The sequence below is a fragment of the Pagrus pagrus genome (assembly GCF_965226575.1).
Source record: "Pagrus pagrus genome assembly, chromosome: 17".
NCBI lineage: Eukaryota > Metazoa > Chordata > Actinopteri > Spariformes > Sparidae > Pagrus > Pagrus pagrus.
The window spans coordinates 13871713-13894620 of record NC_140201.1 but is presented as its reverse complement, the minus strand read 5'-3'; the positions used below and the strand labels follow the sequence as shown (position 1 = coordinate 13894620).

General features: G+C 38.3%; 2 protein-coding genes across 3 annotated transcripts; both read right to left on the bottom strand.

Moving 5' to 3' along the window:
• Positions 1-474: 474 nt before the first annotated feature.
• Positions 475-5825, bottom strand: LOC311273358 (synaptonemal complex central element protein 1). The gene is made up of 11 exons (XM_084380370.1): positions 5756-5825; positions 5508-5628; positions 4821-4865; positions 4668-4730; positions 3266-3340; positions 2975-3022; positions 2763-2817; positions 1723-1812; positions 1552-1615; positions 1345-1411; positions 475-1202 (listed from the first exon to the last, which is right to left on the bottom strand). Exons 2-11 carry the CDS (start codon positions 5521-5523, stop codon positions 1099-1101), a joined length of 627 nt encoding a protein of 208 aa, XP_084236496.1. The 5' UTR covers positions 5524-5628; positions 5756-5825; the 3' UTR covers positions 475-1098.
• Positions 5826-6441: 616 nt separating this feature from the next.
• On the bottom strand, positions 6442-22091 carry grinaa (glutamate receptor, ionotropic, N-methyl D-aspartate-associated protein 1a (glutamate binding)). Of its 2 annotated transcripts, none has more exons than XM_084380261.1 (7): positions 21967-22091; positions 12842-13179; positions 12350-12468; positions 11977-12177; positions 9744-9872; positions 9260-9403; positions 6442-8357 (listed from the first exon to the last, which is right to left on the bottom strand). In XM_084380261.1, the coding sequence occupies exons 2-7, from the start codon at positions 13143-13145 to the stop codon at positions 8208-8210; spliced, it is 1047 nt and encodes a 348-aa protein (XP_084236387.1). In that variant the 5' UTR covers positions 13146-13179; positions 21967-22091; the 3' UTR covers positions 6442-8207. The 2 variants fall into 2 exon arrangements, with proteins under 2 accessions (XP_084236387.1, XP_084236388.1); XM_084380262.1 differs by having other exon boundaries at positions 12350-12465.
• Positions 22092-22908: the final 817 nt, after the last annotated feature.

Below are 22908 nucleotides of genomic sequence, written 5' to 3'. Positions count from 1 at the left end.
GAGCTGGGCCATGCCTTCTTACATAACTCACCTAACTTCTGAGACCTACGCCCTACGCAGGACTCTAAACTCCTTTGTTGGTGTGTAAACACTATTAAACCAAAGATTTAGTTATATGGTACAGTTCCCAGGCTGCTTGACAACTCGGCAGGGCATCAAACCCTTTTGGTGTGTTTTTGTACTCTACATCAAAAGATTGAGTGAAAGAGGATCTATTGCCATATGGACACTTTAGGGGTTACACTGTTTTCTTTATGGGGTATTTTGTACATATGTATGTAAGAAGGGCTTGGTGATATTCTAAGTAATAACTTAGATTATGATCACCCTCACTGTGCTATCTAAGTGCCTTGAGCTTATTATTAATTAACATGTAAATATCTGGTCTTGGCTGTAAAAAAAATGGCATTAACTATGGGAAAATCACTTGCACAGGGTCGTGTTCTTTAAAAAAAAAACTGAAATAGTATTACATTGTATTTGAAATACTGTCTTTTATTAAAACTCTTTACAGCTGAAGTTGAATGTGGCTATGCAGATAAAGTATATACAGTGTGTAAATTGTAGTGGATGGTTGTACTGTTTTCATTTATAGGCTCGTTAAGATTCATAGAATAAAACCCATTTGACGACAATGTCACATTGAATTAACTTAGTAATTTTAAATATATTAACATTTATATCATCTCAATACACAACATTTTAGTAAGATTAACAGTATTATACAGGATACTGCTACTGGCATTAACCTATCTGAGAATGTAAAATATATATCAGATTTCAGTAATACATCAAATTTGGCATAACAAAACAAACCCATGCCTCACAGAACAACTAATATAAAAACAACAAGCACATACAGAAAGAAGAAAGAGTTTGGTTGACAGACTTTTTAACTTGGATGTCACTAGTATAAATCACTGAAGTTCATGTAATTGCATTTCATTTTGAGGTCAACGAAAGCTTTGGTTTTCTCCCTGAACCGTTTTTTGGAGGGACTCTGCAACCCTCGGTAGCTGACATTTGGGAGATCTATGGTTTTCACCTGACAAAATTATTACCTCTCATTTTCTAAAAACTACCTGGAAACATGCGTTTTCACTCCCCCTGAACCTCTGCCGCTGTTATTCTTGGCTGCTTCTGTTTCTTCACCTCTTCTAGCTCTTCGTGGAGGCGGTGCAGTTGAGCCAACTTCATTTGTTCTGTAAGAATCACAGAACAAGACCAGATCAAAGAGGTCAGAAACGGAAAACAAACACTTTATTCATGCATGAACAAAAGCAAAAGTTTTACTGTATGCATGCTTTTCAAAAGAATGTGCAGACATGACTGGAAGATACTTACCAGCTGATAACAGCTGAGATTTTATATTTTCAGCACTTCCTATTTCATCTGGGAGCCTTTTTGGAGTCTAAATAACATTTCAAACAACAATAGTCATTAACAACATCAAAAACAGGTCACAATTTCATCATTCTACTTTTAAAAATGTAGGGGAAAATATAGATGGGCAATAAGTTACTCATTTTTATACTAAATAGGCAAACTTACGAAGACAGCCTGTAGATTCTTATGCTGCTCTATCAGTTGATGAAGTTGGTTTTCAAACTTCATCCTGCATAAACAAACAGCTTTCATTAAATTTAGATCACAATCACATGGTTGTTCAATACGTTTTTTTAAAAATATTATAAATCATTGCACTTTTAGGGTTTTATTTACCGCTGCTTCCGGTGTTTAAGTTTGAATTCCTGGATTTCACATCTGTACCGTTCCAGCAGTTCCTCACTTATCTTGTTCTGTTTTAACAGCCTGCAACACACACACATACACACAATTCATCACTCAGATAAAAAAAAAGACATCAGTCTGCACAGGAGACCTGGCACAAGCTTTGATTAAACTGTTCAGTGTGTGTAATACTGGATACAATATACCATCATCACATGGTCCTGTGATAATACACAAAAGAGCTATGCCCTACCTAAGGATGTGGTGTTGAATAATCAATTGCACAACACTTTAATGCTGCCTTTTAGGAAAGCCTTTGTGGAAACATGCCTGAGTTAGATATGACTAAAAACTAGAAACAACATGCAAAAGTTGAAAAACTAAAAAGTAGACAGAGGTATCAGACTCAAGTCTTTAAATGATGGAACTTTCTCTTCTGCCACCAACAAATCAATGGTTGATGTCCAGGAAGGTGAAGATGCAATCATAAACTCATTAGCCTTCATGCTAAAACAATAAAATCTTCTTAAGGGCTTTACTAAAACTGCAAAGTCAATAATGTTAAGAATAAGACACAAGTACATGTCTAATTTTAATACCTTAAATTCATCTTGGTGAAGATTACTTAAGTCAATATATGACACTGAATTAAAGGCTATCATTAAAAAAGGTACATTCAAATTATATCATTATACAAATAGGACATTAAAAAGTTATATATAGACAGCACAAATAGTAATCTGAAGATTAACTAGTAGAAACAGACATAGCCAACATCAGGGCTAGAGAAAAAAAAAATTAAAGATGTCGTTGTAGATTTAAATAAGACAGGTAGAGTTTGAACTTCTCAAAGAAAAAAGAAAAAAAAAAGTACTCAGGATTTTAAAATGAGATATTGCTGCCATCTAGTGTTTCACATGACACACAACACGTGATTGAGGTCTGTTGATGGGTCATTTTCAGACTACAGGTGTCAGCAAAGCACTGTAGACACTCAGTAATGTTTTTCATTTTGTTCGTGTGGCGCTCACCTGGCAGAGTCCTGCTCAGATTCCTCACACTGGAACTGCAGTTTCCTGCACAACTCTGGAGATACATGTCACAGTAATTACACAATCTATCTTATTCACATAAAGCTTCTGTGTTTTTAAAAAAATAAATAAATCCTGACACAGTTCATAAAAACATTAACTACACGGCAATTACAAATGTACAATTGTTTGCTAGATTAATGTGTGTGTACCTTCTTTTTCTTTATGGATTCCTTCCAGTTGGTAAGCTTTATTTTGTACTGTAAAAACAACAACAGCCAGCCTAGTAATAATATACAATAAACATTATATATGGTATATAACACATAGCATAAACAGTTGCCTAAAGGATAGTAAATACATACCAATTACAAACACAGAATACATTATCTACTTTTATTTGGTCTTTGATTGCATGTCAGCAACAGGTACATAAAGAAGGTACAATAAATATATTGCATGTAGATTCAAATACAATTATTAATGATGATTTTGTGTCTTACAAGTTGCCAGCTCTTTCTGCAAAGAGTCACTGACTGATTTGACCTCCTGAATTTCTTCTTCCAGGACTCTTTTACCTGGAATAAAACACAGCGTTACTGGCATATGATGGCTGTTGTATTTTGCCTGTCATAAAGCTATATTCAGGGATTACGTCAGATTTCGAGAATCACGAGATAACATCTAATACTTTAAATGTAATATCTGAAGTGTACTTTAAAGTACGAGAAGTCTCTATGATGAAGTTCAGTGCTAGATCTATAAATATTTATTTTCACATAATTGATCAGAATGGGTCTTGAAGGGTGTTGCTGTTCCCAACAAGATGGAGATATTAATCATATCTCATGCATCTCCATTCATCATGTTCTGAAACTCCACGTATGGAGTAACAGGTAAGGATGTACCTCACTGACGATACCACATTTGGGTTCACAGAACTGTTATGATCGTGACGTACACATGTCTTACTCATGGTTTTAAAATTCCTGTAGCAGTCTTCAAATTGTACTTGTTACATGCAGTTTAATGTCATATTACTAACCCTGAATAGTTACTATTTTGATCTAAAGCGGATTATGATAGATATAATCGATTATTTCTCTGAAACCTAAGAGGAAACGCGGGTCATTAGCATGTGATCGGCTGAAACAGCCTTCTCATTGGTGCACATTTGCAAAGCTTTCCATCGATCTCAGGACCCCGTGTTGAAGCGTTTTCACATTGTACGAGCAGTTTTACTGTTAAGGACACACTACACCTGGCTCACATGGTCATTTCGAGCGAGTTTTGATGTATTTAGAAGAAGAAGAACGAAGACTTCGCGACTTACTAGCGGAAGCGGAAGTGTAGCTTCACAAAGACTAACCCAAATGTCAAGATGTTTACCTCACATCATGCTCTGACTAGTTTACGGGCTAAAATTCGTGCTGACTAGTACAGAAATGGCGAATTAGCTATTATATTTAGATGATTCATACTCATTCAAAAGAATTATCTGCTAATACGACGGTTTAATAATTCACGAACCGTAGAATAGTCCAAAGACAGTCCACGCATGCGCTACAAGAGCACGCAATTCAACACGAAGACGGAAGTACGCGACGGTGACTTCTCCGACATCACTTGTGCCTTCTGCGTGATGGAAAAGCTCAGTAAAATGAAAATGTGAGAGAGCAATCATAAAATCAGACAATACGTCTCATGGGGAAAATGATATAAACATTAGGGACACTGTTCTACTAGAAAACAAAACTCATCTCCTGTTTGTCCGAAAGATGGTGCTATTGGGTCTGAACACGCCTAACAAGTCATCTTCTATGTCAAACAACTCTCTTAAATACATGCTACATTGTGCCCATGACAATTCAAAATATCTGATTTATGAGCCATTAAAAACACTACCTTGTTGCAGCCTCCTTAACTTGCCCATCATCTGGTCAACTTTTATCTCCCGCATATCTCCACCTAACAGCAGGGCATGACAATATGTCAGCCTTGTTTTATAGTTTTCAAGATTATTTTCATTTGTACTTTGTGCAACTTCGACTGGTTTACCTTCTTTCAGTGGTGGAACATTAATCAAGTCTTCAATGTTGAATCCTGTAACGAAAATAAAAGACATCTTAGATGAGTGAAACGTTTGTCTTACCTTCCCACCATGTTCCACTGTGCCTAAGAGAGCACTTGGCTAGCTTGAATTGTTCCTCACCATAAGTAAATCTTCACATTTCCATTATTAGCTATACGGTTTAAAGTTAGGTGGGTTAACAATACAGCTATTTCGGGGTTTACCTCAGAGTGAGGTGCATTTGTAGAGCCAAGAACAGGCACAATGTCCACACCTGTCATAGCAGACTTAAAATCTCCACCCAAATGTCACCTTCGCTAACGGTAGCTTTCTAGCTAATGCTAACGGTTAACGTTTCCCTTTAGCCAACATAAATGACGTTTCAAAATAAAATAGTGATACTATAACACATAATTACTTGATTTATAAGCCAGCTATAAGACACTGAACATTAATCCCCAGTTTTTCTCTTCTGTATAATAATGATATTGTTACTACCGTTTTTTAAGCATTAGCTAGTCAATGATTACAACACACAACAAGTGGGTGGTAGACACTAACGTCGCCATTTTCGCAATAACGGTTAACTGCAATGTAAGGCATTGCATTTTAAAGTCAGTAGAAAGTAACCACTGTAATGATATATAGTTCAGTTAAAATCTACGCCATCTAACCTGCTGTTTCGCTCATATTTCTCCAGTCCAGCTGAATCTTTTCCTCAACTATCCAGATGTCTGCAGTACCAACGTCTTCCTGCCCCGACTGACGATTGGCGCCAAACACAAACCAAAGGCGCTTAAAAGAAAATGTTAATATTTCTAGTAATGTAACCTGTTAAAGTAAAGGTACACAATTTCTTTCTAAATATTTAATTGTACTATTTTAAATTAACATTAAATGCATCTTTGTTCTTTATTCTTACAGCATATTCACATGTGGCGCCAATCTGATTCAGGGTCAGCCTGTCAGTCTGTCCTGCTGCCTGTGTCAAGTAAGAGTAAATACAGTTTCTGAACTGCTCAAGTGTGTGGTGGTCAGGTTTTGTTATTTAGGAAAACGTGTTTCTTTCATTGTATTTGTATCATTAATATCAATAAAACAAATTTAATTTAAAAATGCCGTATTTGTGATTACAATAATGGTTGTTGGTGATGTATTAATGTCCCCCACTGATGTATTATTTAGCTGCTTTCATGGGAGCTCAGATCACTTCTTATTGGCTCAACAGACTGACAAACACTCCTAATGTGTCACTGTAATGATGAACAGTTCACACCATCTCCACCCAGAGCACAATCACAAGGTTAAAACCAGAATGAACCATGTCAACAGTTTTACTGCATCAAGATCTGCTCTAGAAATTACCTCCTACTTTCTTATATACGATAATGAATAGAAATGTCTGCAGACAAGACGTGAATCAGTGCATGTTTCAATCAATTATGACAATATTTAATCTCAGAGGTCTCATTCATGAATCATTAATCAAGGAGCAATTTATACTATATATCTGCTTCCGGTCAACTGAGGATGTCTCACTTTCTTTATCTTTAGTGCAGTTTCCTGTCAAGCAGTTGAAACATAAATGAACACACACAGTTCGACACCTTTACATTGTATTAGTTTTAATGAAAAGCAAACAGCAGTGTAGAGGAATGCAAATATACAATGCAAACAGACCTACAAAGCCCCAAAATTACTTTTATCTATACACATCAAACCACTATGGGGTTCTATATACACATACACGTTAGATACAAACACAAGAGTTAAAAAAAAAGGGTCCATCAGGGCTGCCAAACAACACTGTGTCTCTCCAAAACAGGAATACCTGTACAGTGTGCATTATCAGCACATGCAACTGACGTAGAGGGTCATGCAAAAGGTGAAAAATCAAAACATAAGTTACACAATAAAAAATGTTGTTTATTTTAAATATGTTATTCAAGCTGTGTGTTTATGAGGAGTGTTTTGGCTTCCATCCAGTGTTTGTTAAATCCTTTTGCCTGTTTCACTTTGTTAAGCAAGAGTGTAACCAGTATGCTATTGTTACACAATTAACTTAAAAAAATTAAGTCTTTGTAAATTTCCAAACAGTCTACGTTTGTTTTCCACAACAGCAGCTTATATGCCACTTCAAAGCAATCTCGTTATCTACACCAAGCTCAATAAATAGATAAATTAAAAGTACCATTTCCTTCAAGGCTGGTGTCCATTAACTCAAACGCTTGGTATAAAAGTGGTCAGCAAGGCCAATACATCAACATTTTTCACATTAGTTGTTATGAGAAAAAAATAAATACAGCACTACTGTAAATGTTCACGTCACGTTTTTGACAAGATGAGAGGAAATTAGGGAGGACAGTAAAGAAAAATAGGAAAGGAAGAGGGTAAGGGGACATCTCAGCTTCGGGATCATATAAATAATTTCAGAACAAAATGTTTCTTCCTTTTGAAAAGATATTCCGTAAGAATATATAGCTTAAAAGTATTGATATATGTTCATGTTCGTCATATACATCCAACACTGACCTTCATTCTTTTGCCATTAAATATTTAAGTTACTGTACTGGGTAAGCAAGTTCTGATATCAGAGCATATTTTTCCCAAAAAGCAACACATCCATTATCATTTGAGCATGCCTTTCAGGGGGCAGGTGCGATATTGGCATCATATACAGTAATACACTTAATTATTTACAGCTGTGAGAAGCAAGCTAGAGGCGTGTGTTCCTCTGGTAGTTCTGAAGAATCATATCACATCTTTATTTGTGTTTTCACTGTTGCCATGCAGTTACTTTACACCAGCCGGCTGAAAGGGAAGGATAAGTTTAACACACAAATTGAAGGAGGCGAGTATTTCTAGCATCTTCTTCTCTTCAGGCAAAGCTGGTTTACATCAATATTAAGCACTACCAGTACCTTCCCCATTCTTTTTCTGTTTAATCTCTGCAGCAAGGCAAGGCTGAGAGCCAAGCACCCACAGGATAACATGTATTATGCTGCATGTGCCGAGCCAAACTGGAGGATGGGCGGTAGGTAATGTAGACGTAATGTAGCCATCTGTGTTAGTAGAAGCAGAGGACAGTTACAGCAAGAAGGGTGGTCAAAATTGAGGAAAAGACAGATTGTTAGGTTCTGTCATTAATGGCATGACTTGTTAAATAGTGTCCCTCTCAGCTGCATTATATGATGGGCTGCATCTGCTCCACAGCCTGACTACCTGTTGAAAAAAAACAAACAACTCTATGTGTGATAAGAGAGGGAAACAATTGTGAAGAGAAAATAAAAAGGAGTGGAAAGGTCATGTTAGCAACATTTCAAAATAAAGGGAGGCATTCTCGATCTCCCTCCTGTTGTCTTTAAGGTGCAGCCTTATTCACGGGAGCGTCCCACAATAGCCAGGATGTAGAGGAAAATGTTGATGATGTCAGTGTAGAGGTTGAGGGCGGCAAAAATGTACTCCTCTGGACTCAGGGCCAGCTTCTTGTTGCCCAGGAGAAGCTGAGTGTCCACAGCCAAAAACTGCAGAGAAGAAAAAAAAGATAGCATTAGTCATTTCAAGAGATTTCTATACGTTGGATCCAAATTGAATAACCTGAAAAAATATTTTAGTAGACAAGATCACAATACCCGCAGTGGCCCAAAGATAATTTGAGTTTGAGACCCCTGTTTTAGACGGTGATGTCCACCAAATATGTCCATATAATGTCATGAACTAAGGCCATAATACACAGTCATCATAGATGCGTCTCAAGCAGAATTTTTATGATGAATACTACAGTTGCACATGTTCATCTAAAATTTCGATTCGCATCTAAAAATCCAGAAAAATTAGGCTTTTCTGTGAAAACAATTGAACCTGGCTCCACAGAAGTCCAATAACATCTCTCCTCTGACTGAATTCTTCTCTTTGTGAGTATTCTCAACTTCTGTTGGCCAAAAACACCAATTTCACGCTTTATATAATAAAAGGCTCATAATGTTCTAGCAGCTGTTTTGGTTGAGTTTGTTTCTAATGGTGCATGGTTATATATATTCAGATCTTAATAACAAAGTTAATGCCCCACTTTCCTCTTACTAAGCATCAATCTTTTTCCTACCCAGTTTGTGCTTTACTCTTTCCTGTTCTGCAGATGTAATTATCCCTTATTGAGCAGAATAAAGTTCACTGGAAGGTGGAACCCTGTCTGTATGCTAATTGTGGTGACTGTCTAGTATCTGTATCCAGACAACTGGACGCCATTACCCTACAAATATCAAATTATCCAGTTGGATCATTAAATTACAAATTAAGAGATATGACATCAAACTGACCATTACTGTTGCACTGAATCTGAACTTTTCAACATCAAATTATCAAAGACAACAATAGCCACTGCAACTATTATTAATTCTCAAGGACACTATATGAGTGTGAAACTTACGCAGGTGAAGAGCAGGGCCCCCAATGAGGCATAGACGATGTGCAGGATCTTGTGGCGGATGAAGATGCAGAGGAAGGAGAAGAGCAACAGCACGATCAGGCACACAAACAGCACGCCCCGACAGGAAGTGAAGTCATACTTGCTCTGTGGTGAAGAAGGAAAGGCAAGAGGTTAAAAATATGAGCTGGCCCACTGCTTTAAATACAGCCATAAGACACACAAAGCTTTTTGTTTGTATATTTTATGCTTTAACTAGCAGCTATCATTCTAAGATATGATATGTTTGTGTAACAGTGTGCCTTCAGTGGGCAGTGAGTGGGACTGACCCGGTTGCACACTTCACTCAGAAAAAATAAACCAGAGGAAATTCTCACTTTTGCTTCCCTAAGAACTCAAATAACAAAGAACCAGAGGGACGATGTTTGTCTGTGTGCTTGTAGACATTTAAAAATATTTATCCAAGCAGCTGTTTGTGTGTGCTGACCTGTAGCGAGAAGAGGACGACAGTGAAGCAGACCACTGCGGTGATGCCCACAGCCATGATGACAGTCTCTGTGTCATAGAAGCTGGCGATCATACCCACCATGTAGGAGAGGCTCAGGGTCAGGATGGACTGCAAGTCACAGAAAACACACAACCAAATTAACAAGGTTTACATGTTGTAGATTCAGGTGACAATTTTAAAGCACCCCTTTGAAGGATGTGTCTTAGCCGCTTTAAAAAAAACAGTTTAAAAGTTTTTAGAGCTTTTCAATAAATCTTAAAATGTATATAATCTGAGTACAACTTGGTGCGATCTAGGAATGAAAGAGTGCCAAAGAGTATATGTGGTTTATGTTTGCATACATCTTGTCAACTAGTGTCGCCGAAAAAATATAAAATTATTGATACACATTTATTGATGTGGTCTGTTTTACTAGGGCATAGCAAAAATGTGTATTGGCTGGCTATCTGCTAAATGGACTTTATCTGCACCTACAGTTCAGGTAAATTAAAGTGTTCCATCCACAAGCTAACAGCTAGCAAGTATTAGCTTGATGGAAAGGTTTTGATTTGCCTTATTTCACATGGAAACACTGAACGATTACTGACTTGAATCACCCTACAATATAGGCTTTTTTCACAGCAGACAGTTTGACTTGTAAGAACAGGTTTTACTAATAGCATAAACGATGACGGCTCTGCTCTATTTATTGTCGCAGTGAGTCATGAGAGTGTGACAGTGAGCCAGCATGCACCATCAGCACCCTGAAAGTGAATCAGCTCAATGGAATTGGGACATCATTAATTTAATTGTTTACACCTGCACTTCTCCTGCTGTGAAATGTCAAAATGTCTGCTTTAGAAAAAGCCTTTTTATATTTTTGTACTGTTTTTTAATTTATTTACCAATGCTAATTGACCGGAGCAGGTAAATTTACCCAACAATTTGTTTAGTTGCTTAAATAATGCTATGTCAATACTTCCTGCAGCTGATTCACAACAAAAGCCTTCCAACTCCAGTCCTGGCTTCACGCCTGACTTCAGGGCTGCAGTGGTAAAATAAAGGGTGAGAACGCTGCCTTAACTCAGTAACTCTAGCACTGGCCCACAAGGCCACAATGCTGAAAATATGAACCCTTAGCTTGTCTCAAAACACAATTTCAAACGATCTACATGGTCTTTGTTTTAGATCAAATTAATTTGTTTGACTTGAAGCCAAATCACACGTGTAAGTGAACAGTTTGATAAACAGATGAAAATTAATGCAATTTTGTGTTTCTCAATTGAAGTAGCTGTAAATGAAAATGTTGCTGCTCGGTCTACAAACATGACTACCTTCAACAGCGTGAGAAGACAATTAATTAATACAGTTATTATAAAGTATTAGTCTGTGTATTTGAAGATCAGTCTTGTTCTGTAGAGAATAAGCTTTATTTGCCATGTACGGTATGTGTACACATACAAGGAGTTTGACTTGATTTCATTGCTCTCAATGTAATTACACAAGGATAGACATTGGTGAATTTGGTTGGTTTTAAATTTATAACATATTCTTTTCGGCCTTCTCAGAATTTATAGCCTACAAGTCTCTCTATCACCTGACTGTTGTTCTGAATCAGTTTTCCTCCCCCCTTATTCCTTATGTTCTGTATGTTTCTATTTCCACCACTGCCTACTTAGTTTCTCTCTCACTTCTTTCTCCTCTCTGCTTGTCCTTCATTTACTCTACAGAAATATAAAAAGCATCCATCCGACAGCCTGAGGATGTCTGACAGGTTATCAAGCAGAACTTGCAGAAATGTTCAGATAGTTAATTACATTATTTTTGGAATAGAGAAGTAAATGTGTGAGAATACAGGTTTGGAGCTGTAGCGTTCCATCCATTCAAGATAATTATCTAGCAACATACATACAGTGAATGGTTAAAATAACACAAAAATAACTTAATGGCTCAGAAATACCTATATACTTTGTGGTCTTTTAATGACAGATTGTTATTTGATGAAGCACCTATTAGATGTCATATTTATCTTCTCATTACATTTGACTCTCTCAGCTACAGCTTTCCTTTCAGATTGTTGTGCATATTTTTGTGTTTTGTGTCATTGTACATGAATATGATTCCACAATGTGTACATGTCAGAAGGTATGATTCTCAACATTTATCATGAAAACAGACTTTTACAATGAGTAATCCATTCTTTATATGATTTGGTATTATGCCAAGTTCTTACCAGTGCGACCAAGTTCCAGGGGTGCTTGCGGCGGAAGTCTCCACAGCAGCTGAGGACGATCAGAGACACGAAGAAGACTGCATAGGACACATAGTATGTCCATGGATTTTTTCGCACAAAGTACTTGGCATCATCGACGAAGGTGAAGACAGCAACGAAGGAGAAAGTGACCATCAGCTGCACTGTGAGAACCAAGAAGACCTGGTGGGAAAGAGGAATGAACAAGTTTTTAGGTAAGGTGAAACATTATGTTTTGGTGGCATTTTTAAATGACATACATACATACATACATACATACATTACATTACATTACAAGCTATATCTGCTTCTTTAACAGGCTGATTTAATCTATGTTACACTGTAAAGGACCTACTTTTCTGATGAAGGCTTGTCGGATGCTCTTGTCCTCAAAGCCAGAGTTGGTGAACTCTTCATTGTCGTAGTAAGATGGAGGCCCATCACCATGGTAACCAGGGCTGCCAGCAGGTACTGCTGAACAACAATAACAGTACAGCAATTAGGGTTTTAAATAGAAAAACAGATGGCATAAAACTAGGCTCAACAAATGGAAACATGTCTGTGGTGTTTTCAGTACACTCTGATTGTAATATTGATCATCTCATTGATTGCCCAGTTGTCCGTGTTCAGTCTGGTCTAAAGTGAAACCCATCCACTTTCACATTGAAAAGTGAGACAGCTTTATGAAGCAAAGAAGAAAGTTTTGAAAACTAATAAATGAACACAATTCACCTTATTCCTATGAAAGTGAGTCAAATGACATTATTTTACTCACTTTCATAGGAATAAGGTGGCCTAGAAAGGTAAAAAGTCTTTTCATAAGTGCTAAAAATCTTCACACACTCACCTGTGGGGTCACCAGGAAAGCCTGGCTGTCCGGGTCCTTGCTGGTAAGGCCCCTGAGGGTAGGGTCCCTGTGGGTAGGGCATCTGAGGGTAAGGCATTTGAGGGTAGGGACCAGGGGCGAACCCGGGGCCTGCCTGCGGGAAGCCTGGCTGTCCATAGCCGGCTGCTGGTGGGTACGGTCCCCCTGGGGCTTGGCTGTAGTTGGGAGGGGGCATGCCGAACCCTGGCTGAGGGGGTCCATAGACGTTGTTATGAAGTGGGTTGGTCTCACCCATAATTGGGTATCCACTCTTGTCCTGGGACATGGTGAGGGGGAAGGCTCACTTCGCTGCTAACAATCTATAAGGAGAAGAGAAGTAGTATTAGGACTGCATCTGTATATAGCACAAACATACATTAAACAGGTAAGGAGATTCAAATCTAAATCTTGTGTTCGTGAAATGACTATTCCTACAATTTTATCATCTTTATTACATCTCAAATGTCCCAGAAGAAAGCAAAGGAAAAGTAATGACAGCACACTATCTAGGCCAAACTGGCAGAAACACAAACGCTGCATCTGCCTGATTAAAAAGGTGACGAGCAATCAAACAATGCAGCAGAAAGAGAGCACAGAGATACGGAGCAGAGCTACAGCACTTTGCCTTTCTGTTACACAAACTGAATTCCAGCTAAATTATATGCCGTTTTACCTTCCTTTTTTGGATTTATTTGGATTCTGCTAAACCGTGTTTTTGATTCACTCTATTACAATTTGATAGGTTAAAAGAAGCCAAAAAAATTGACATGGAGGAGCTAAATCTTCCAGGGCTTACAGGGCTTTTGGGAGAGAAAGGGCAGTCTTAGAAATGCAGGCTGCCGGAGAACAAGTGAAAAAACAGAGGAGACGCCACAGGCTTTTTCTATGACAAAGACTGCAGCAACACCTGCCTGGGAATAGACAGAGGCTACAGAGGATGAAAAGCTCCTTGCTATAATCAAGGCTTTGAAGGCCAGGCAGAAATGGATCAGGGAGATCTGCAACCAGAGCATCGGAGGAGAGAAGGATACAACAAAAAGGGATATAAGAGGGAGGAAACAAGCAGCCAAACAAACATTTTAAAAACTAAAGGGCAAATTAAGTATTAGTTTAAACACTTCAATCAGTATACTCTTGGAAGTATTTATAATTAGTGTTTCATTCTGAGATTTTAATGTCTTTATAGGTCAGTAATGGTAATTTGGTTCTTAATTGTGAGATCACGATGATCAAATAATAGAGTTGATAAAATTAATGTGTTGATTTTAAAAGAAGAAATATGCATGAGACCTTCTACAAAGATCAAAACCTCGTCGTCATTTTTATATCACAGTAGTAGATAAAAGTATATTACATCAAGTATATTTTCATCCTAAATAACCGCAACAACTGTGAAATTAAAGTGATTATTGTATTTCTATATCAGGACAGTAGGGTTACTTGTAAAATGGAAGTGGGGAGGCCTGGGGCCTGTATCAGGCAGCAAGTTTGGTTGAAGTTTAGTCTGACTGTCTCTGTGATGTCTGGCTTCACTGATCCTAACCGTACCACAAAGGTGGTTATCTTATCTGGCTATGTCAACTCTGTAAGAAGCAGACTTCTTTTTGAGGTATTTCAGGAGAAAAATATGATATTAAGTGATGTAAAAATGTAGACCATATATGCACACAACTAGAATACAACAGCTGTAGAAAATGATATCCAAAAATCAAAAGTTATGCTAGGTCTCATGATGAACAAACATGATGGAACATGTGATACACACACAAGTTTTAAGTCACGTAAGGCTGCTCAAGCAAAGAGGAAATGATTAACAAGAATAGAAGAAGTCTTGAGTTATTACTGAGTTTACACTCATCCTGTGGTATTTCACTGAAAAGCTGTGCGCAGCAGCAACAGCTCTAATGTCAGAAAACAGGCCACAGGTTAGAGAGTGAGACTTGAGTCACACTGCTCTGGGAGAGACGGTTAGGGGAGGGGCGTTTATCTGTTATGGCCGACTTGCCAGGAATATCTGAAAACACATCTCACTAGCACTGGCTGCTAAGGGAAGAACACTACAGAACACTTCCAGCCAATATAACATAAAACAAAAGGAAATAAAAGACAAGGGCTGAAAAAATTATCAAAATATTATCGAAATCGCAATATGGCCAAGTACAATATCCAACTCCTGCAAGCTGCTATTTTCGATAAAGGCAAAGCGTGTGACAAACCGGCATTATGGGTGCTCTGACCGACAAATCTTACTATTTGGATGTGAGACAATGTGTTTATTTGGTACAGATTCCACATCATCATAACTGTAATAGTTTTTTGTGGACTCATATCACAATTGAATTATCTGTCAAAATGATTGCAATATGATTGTTTTAATGTATCATGCAGCCTTACAAATGACAAATGAAAAGTCAGAACTAGATTTTAAGATTGATTGACTAATTGTTTCCATCAATTTTTCCCGGTCAGGTTGAGGCGGTAATGGTGGTGGGGGATATTTCGGTGGCAGAAATGAATCAACCCCTGAACTGTGGTTTTGTACATCTTTCCCAATAACAAGGTTCAACCAGGGGTCTAATGGATCTGTGATGAAAACTGTCAATACCACACACTGGCTTTATGGACTACAGCCAGCAGAGAACATGAAGCAGTGATGGATGGCGTGAGAGGAATGAGAAGACAACAAACACTGTCCATCTTCCCAAGTGCTGACTGTGTTACCATGGACGCAGGTGGTGCCTTGGTAACTAAATGTATTATTAATCTGCTTTGCTTCAGGAAGAGACCTGTCATATTGACCATTACTGTAGGTTCCTGCCTCCACAGGGCCCCTCCTGCACAAGGTCAACAAGTTTATGTGCCATTTACATTGCACTGTACAGCACTAATGAAGCATGTACTCGCCTGACACACAGAGAACAGAATCTCACTGCAAGTAAGCTCAGATTTACAGGGTTGATCAGAGATTTCAGATGTGCTGTGCAGGTTTCATATAAAGGCCTACAGTCCCAAGAGGAAAACTTGTGCTGAGCAGGATGGGAGCCAAAGCCATTCCCCTAATTGCTGACTTTAATAAAAAAAAAAAAAAAAAAGAGCTTGAGCAGACGGCAGTGGTGCATAGGCCTGTGAGTGTATACATATGCGAACACAAGCAAATACTCTCAGTTCTTATCTGTTTCCTTCACACACACTCAACAAATCAAAGGAATACACAGAAGTAGAAAAATACCCATTCAGTGGCAGATTAGATAGCTAAAAATCTAGCTTACTGTTTCTAATACTCCCTCTATCCATCCATCCATCCATCCATCCCTCCCTTCTTTCCAGGCCACACTGAATTAACGGTGAGCGTTATGCAACACTGCTCTATTTCGCCCTGGCAAACACATCAAGACTCCAATGTGTGTCCTCATGATCCCCGTCTGTCCATCACCAGGACGGTGCAGTGAGAGACTGCAGACAAACGTGTGCTGGCTCTACTTCAAACTGACAGTCTCCATTAAGTTCATAACAGATTATAACACTTATCTGAGGGGCCAAATCCCTCCGGCTCTCTGGTCAATAATGGTTGTATAAGGGTTGGGGGGACAGTACATCAAGTACAGCAGTTTCTCTGAATTGCTTGAAAAATCTGTATTGTAATCAATATTGATACTGTTTACTGTCTTGATCTGACTTGACAAACACACTGCTCAATACGTCCGCAACGCAACAAAGGTTTTGTTTGCTTGCGTCACATAAAGGACATCTGTTGACTAAACAAACCCAGAGATTCAACTGAGTAACCCAAGAGTCTTTAACTAATCATGTGACGCACACAGTCAGAGCATGTGATACCTTCCCTGTCAAATGTCCATGTAACGCATTTAAGTTTGTAACTTGGGAAAGTATAAAGAAAATCATACTCGTGATTAATCTGCTTGTTTTTTCCCCAACCAACAGTCGCAATCTCAAAGATATTCAGTTTATTATTATGCACGACAAAGAAAAGCAGCAAAATCTCAAAACTAAGAAATTAAAACTTACTCAAGTTTTAATCAGGGAATATTTGGAACTATTCTTTTTAAAAAATTACGAAAATACATACTAATGATGATTGAAATAATTGCAGGTTATTTTTCTGTCAATCATTTAAGCTCTACTGTCCTACACTAGTTATGCATCTTATGGGGGCAAACTCTTCGAAAAAACATCAATAACTTATTGTGTTAATTTATATTGAGAGCATCTTCTGAATCATTCGTTTTGATGACAGAAATTTGTAGAATAATAACATGATACGATTATACCATAAAAACCTGATGTTGAAGAAATTCAATAAACAATAAATGAATTATCCCCAAGTATGAGTCTTCATTCATATTTCAAAACTGTAACAAAAGCTTAAGATGATCTTATAAGTCATGTTCAACAGAAGGGACTTCACACTCTGACAGTGTTATTCAGTACTGAATTAATGTGAACTGGTCTGCTGATAGTTTTACATCTGTTTATGATAGATGACTTCCATAACACATCAGCCAGTCGAGAGAATGTGACACTAATATTTAAAAATGTGCATGAAGTCACAGCCACTAGGTCAACAGAGATGGATCTGTCTTTGACAACAAATGTACGTGTTATATTGAGTGAGAGGGACTGTATAATTTGACTGGTTCAATGAAATTTGCGGTTTATTGAAATAAACAGTATGGTTGTGTGTGGTTCAGTAACAGAGAAATAAATGATGACAATCACTAACTTTTTCTTTGCGTATTTCATGTCACTGTTAGATGATAACTCACATGTCTGCAAATACCAGGAATCAGAAATGGAATAATAATTAAGGCCATATTTCTGTCCACATTAACTTGCATTAAGTACATAAAACTGCAGGGCAACACACACACAGCTACATCAGCTTCACATCCTTACACTACTTCTTCGTTATTAAGGCTAATGGCATAAATAAGCTAGCAAACGCCAGATTTGTACTTATGTGCATCAAATATGTAATTGTCCACCAACAGCGGGTGTGGTGCTGCTACTGATCAGCAGACGGCCACAAAAAAAGGTATTCGATTGAATCAAGTCAAAAAGTTTAAATAAAATTATTATTATTTATTAAAATTAATAAAGCCTTGGTCAAAGAAAACTATCACAAGAAAGAATAGAAAAAAAGGTTAAGGCACTTCAGTAAAGGACATTAAAAGTTATGAGAGTACACTCATCCCCAGCCACTTATCTCACAAGTGCACAAGGTCAATTCAACAACCGCAACAGTTTCACTTCCCTGTCTGTAAGTGGTGAAACTGAATACAGTCAATATCACTTTTTTTGATAGAGTGGTGAGTCAGTTTGAGTCAGGCAGCTTTACAAGCATTACGTGGGAGATTTCAAATCCTCTTAGGAGAGACGCCCCGACGCTATGGATAACAGTGCCACCATCTCTGGCCTCTGCTGATAGCAATCGCTGGGGGAATTAGGTTAAAGGGGGGGGATTCATTGGGTGGGCCAGAGAGCCACGTTAACACAATTAGGCTAGCACAATACCTCGACAAACCCATATACAACATGCTATGTGCATGCCTGAGCAGCACCAGGAAACACAGAGACAAAACAGGAACAGCCACACAAAGCAGTGGGGCCTACACAGAGGTCAATGTGTTAAAATGTGGCGCCAAAATATGTTAGAAGTTGTGATATTTAAAAGGAGGATAAGAACACATCACACACTAAAATATTAATCATACAACTATTGAACAATACTTTCTAAAAAGGTACAAACTAGGGCTGCATGATTATTTTGACAGAACGATCATTTTTGCATCACAATTTTCATTTTCTCTGAAGAAACCATCAAAAACATGAAGGTGTGACATTTGTTGGGGTCTGTACCAATGTTTTCATACATTTGGAGAACAAGTTTCATATGCCAGGGTATCTCTGAAGCACTACAGTGACTGTAGCGCAAAAATAGCAGCTTCTGCAATTTGAATATTGCATTTTGTTATAGTGCGGTTTGGATAATATTTTGATTAATTTTGCAGCCCTAGCACAAACCGACATCCAAAACTACAGTGAGTTATAGCTTGAAAAGTAAAATGCCATAGGATGAGTGACCTTACTGTGTGGTAGCAGTGTTGCAATATGTGGGGGTAATAAAGTTACCAGTGGTTGTTTCACACACAGCACCAACCAAAGAACAAGCTGAATATCCATCAAATTCCTCAAAGCACTCAGAAGTGCACAATAATAACACTTTGAGTCCTATTATGAAATTGACACTTGGACAACCGGGTAGATAGATCCTTCACTGTGTCGCTGGCAGCCTATCTGCCAGCCGATGCAGCAGTCTGGCAAGATATTGTCATCGTGGCATGCCGTGTCAGCAGCAGCTCTGGCTATGTCAAACCTGCAGACACCTCGGCCTGTGACAGATGGCTGCACTTTAGGTAGGTTAGCATTGTATGGCAACACACCGCTGCCAGTGTGAAAGAAATCTCAATTTTTCTTCATAATAGGACAGATATTTTTGCTAAAATTAAGTTATTATAACAATATTTTTTTGTGTTTTCTTGTGTTGACAGCGTGGCAATGTATAGCTTTAATACCAGCTTATAACCCTTTTCAAGTTTTTTATTATCACACCAATATGTCAAACATTATTATCAGGTGAACACTTTCTTGTTAAAGCGAAACAAGTCATGAAGGGAAACTGAAACTATCTTGTTGTAAGAAATAGTCCAGGTGGCAGCAACACACTACCATAGAACAGGCATAGCTCTAACAAAGCAAAGCTAATTTATCACTAGCTTAGAGCTGAAATCGACAATTTACTCCTTACAATGTGTAAGCAGTCGCCAACTTCAGAAGGCGGTGTTGGCAAAAAAGGCACAGATTCATTGCTCAAGTCAATATAAGCCCACTGATCCTCCCAAAATCCAAATGTTACCAAACAGGACTCAAGTGTGTAAGTTAAATATCCCTCCTCTCCAAAACTCCATCAACAGGAAAACAGAATCAGGCACATAAATGCTTTTTACGGGATGCTGCATCATTATATGGCTGCAATAGAAATTCAGTAATCCTGGACTACGTTTAAGTCTCTTTCACAACCAGATGGTGACAGAACAACAGAAACACCCACCAACTTCTATTAAATGATTATCCGCAATAGTTTTACTGTAACCCTCAACATTAATCAAAATAAAAAGTTCATTCACAATCCTTTGCTCAACAAATCAGGAAGCCGTTACCATTTGAGTACAGGAAGTCAAGTTAAAAGTGTATTATAAGGAGAGAAAACTCATTTGCTCTGCATGGCATCATGCATGTCCTGGTAACGAGCTGTAAGGCGAGAACAGAGAGGCTGTCTGAGCTGATGGACGTCATGCTCAGATATTTTCCTTTAGCTTCAGTCAACTCAGGACAACCAGACTGTAAGTTGAGAACTTCAGACACTGTGAACCTATAGATAAGTACAATGTATAGGAGAGTTGATAAGGTCAACATAGGGTCTTGGGCTGTGAAGAGCAAAGGGCCATTTATGATAAACGGAGGCAACATATATTTGGAGGTTTGTGGATTTTTCATGACGAAGGCCTTGTATGTTTTGATAGCAACACATACAAGCATAAAATCATTATATGGGTAATACAGCGTGAATGTTTTCCAATCAACCATCAGGTCTCGCTATTTAATCAACATAAGTTTCTCAAATGATTTTCTGTCAAACTCAGTACACAAAGTTTATCAGGGCTGCAACTAATGATTATTTTGATTACAAATAATTGAGTGCATTACTATTCCCTATTAGTAAATTAATCATTAATAAGAAATGTGTGAAAGAAACTGTCCTCGATAACATCTTTAAATGTCTTCTAGTGTCAGACCAACAGTCCAAAACCCAAAGATACACAGTAACAATGATATAAATCAGAGAAAAGTGGAAAATCCTCACATTGGAGAAGCTGGAACTAGGTAATATTCAGCATGGTTTATTTAGAAAATGACTATATTTGGATTTTACTGTCTATTTCTAACTCTAGGTAACTGAAACAACCAAGACCTCATAGACCACACATGATTGCATCTATATTAAATATTTATTAGTATAATAAACCACCTCCTGTTTAAGTACAGTATGAAGTATAGACAGTTGTGTTGTACAGACAAATGCCCAGCGCTCCAATGCACAATTATTTTCATAAGAATGAGTGTGGCAATGCTTTTTTAGATTAATAGAATAACTGATATGATTAAATATCAGCATACAGTGAAATAAGCCTGTCCCAAACTTTTATTATAAGATAAGAAATTATAAGAAGATGGGAATGTTTGGCTTTTTTGACTAGAAATAAACAAAACATATGATGTTGTCAATATTTGCTAGGAAACATATGAAGCATTTACAGCAGAAGAGTGCCACATCCTTAAATTGCATGTCAATAATAGTCTCTCAAACACATCGACATGCAAGAGAGAGTAAACTTAAACAGCAATCTGGTGCCAAATGGATGGCAAGACATCTATTTAGAGGTGATGCACGACTGCAAACCACAACATGAATCCAATACAAACAGAGCGCCTCGTTTTCGTGGTACACCTGCAGCGGGTGAGCCTCCATCTAGGCCTCAGCAGCGCAGATAAATGCGACACTTGCGATCATCTGTTACATCAATCTTACTAATATTAGCCTGAAGCTAGCAACACCGCCATTGTGGCAAAACAACGAAACGTATTATAAGTTAATAGATATGTCTCGATGTCCCTGTTCGCGTTGATGAATCCGTTAAATAAGTTATGATTTTAGGAGAATGGCCACACGCAGCGCCCCCACGTTTATTGTCCAAAGCCTTCAGCTGCCTTTTACAGCCGCATTTGTCTTATTTGAGCATTATTTCTGTTTTAATACGAGCTAACGTTATCTGCTTTGTTAATTTGCCGCCTGCTATCTTTGCTGACGTTGAGTGACTGTTGGCGACAGGCAGACCGTTGCTAGCCAAAAGAAAGCAGCGCTCCCGAGCCCCCCCAAAACAACACAGCATTTATGAAAGGGACGTTCATTTCCGCTAACAAAACACACACACGCTGTGAATATCACCACCAAACCGCAGCACCCGTACCTTTAAAGTGTTTTCTCTCGGTGGCTGTCGACATTAACGCTCCCTCCACCTCCTCCGGCGCTGGACTGAACAACTGGGTCGAGAGCCGCTGACGACACCACACGACGCCGTCACGTGCTGTGTGGGAATCTCCGGCTGTTACACAAAAAACGACTCGACTTGTGTCGGCTCACAGTGACGCAGTCTTTTCTATAGCGTCTCTGGAGAAAGATAAGACGTGCATTTAGAGATATGTGAAGGTGGAGCTAGTTCTGGAGAGTTCTGCAATGGTGCATCACAAAAGTACAGTACTTGTGCAATGTTGAGGTGCTTATGCTACTTTATAAAGGGAGTTATGTAAAGCACAAGGTAAAATTTTCATGTCCTTTTTTTCCACGTCCTTGTGTCCTGCTCCCTTTGTTTTTGTCAATGAGTATTGAGGATGAGCTCAGGAGTCTCTGGTGGCACAGCAGCAGATACTTGACTCATTTCCCTGATGTCACCGATGCTCTGTAGTTGGGTACCAGTGATGTTGAGGGCTGTTTTTTTAGCCTTCATGTCCTGGGCCGTGCATGAACCATCCCAGTTTGTGATGTTTCCAGTAAGGATGCCTTGTATTGCTCCTCTGTAAAAGTTGATTGTACTTTTTGGTCCGCCACATGTATCTGACAGCTGTAGTTACTATTATCAAATGAAAATGTTACATAAAAAACACATTACATTTGTAAAATGCACTGCATCAAGACTTAACTGGTGGTTTCTGGTGTTTTAGGCTTGTGAGCACTTACAAAAAGCAGCATCAATGATTGAATGTAACTAAGTACATTTACTAGAGTACTGTACTTAAGTCCAATTTTGAGGTTCTTGTACTTGAATATTTATACATTAGCTACTTTATACTTGCACTCCATTACATTCTGGAGGCAAATATTGTACTTTTTACTCCACTCCAATTGTTTGATA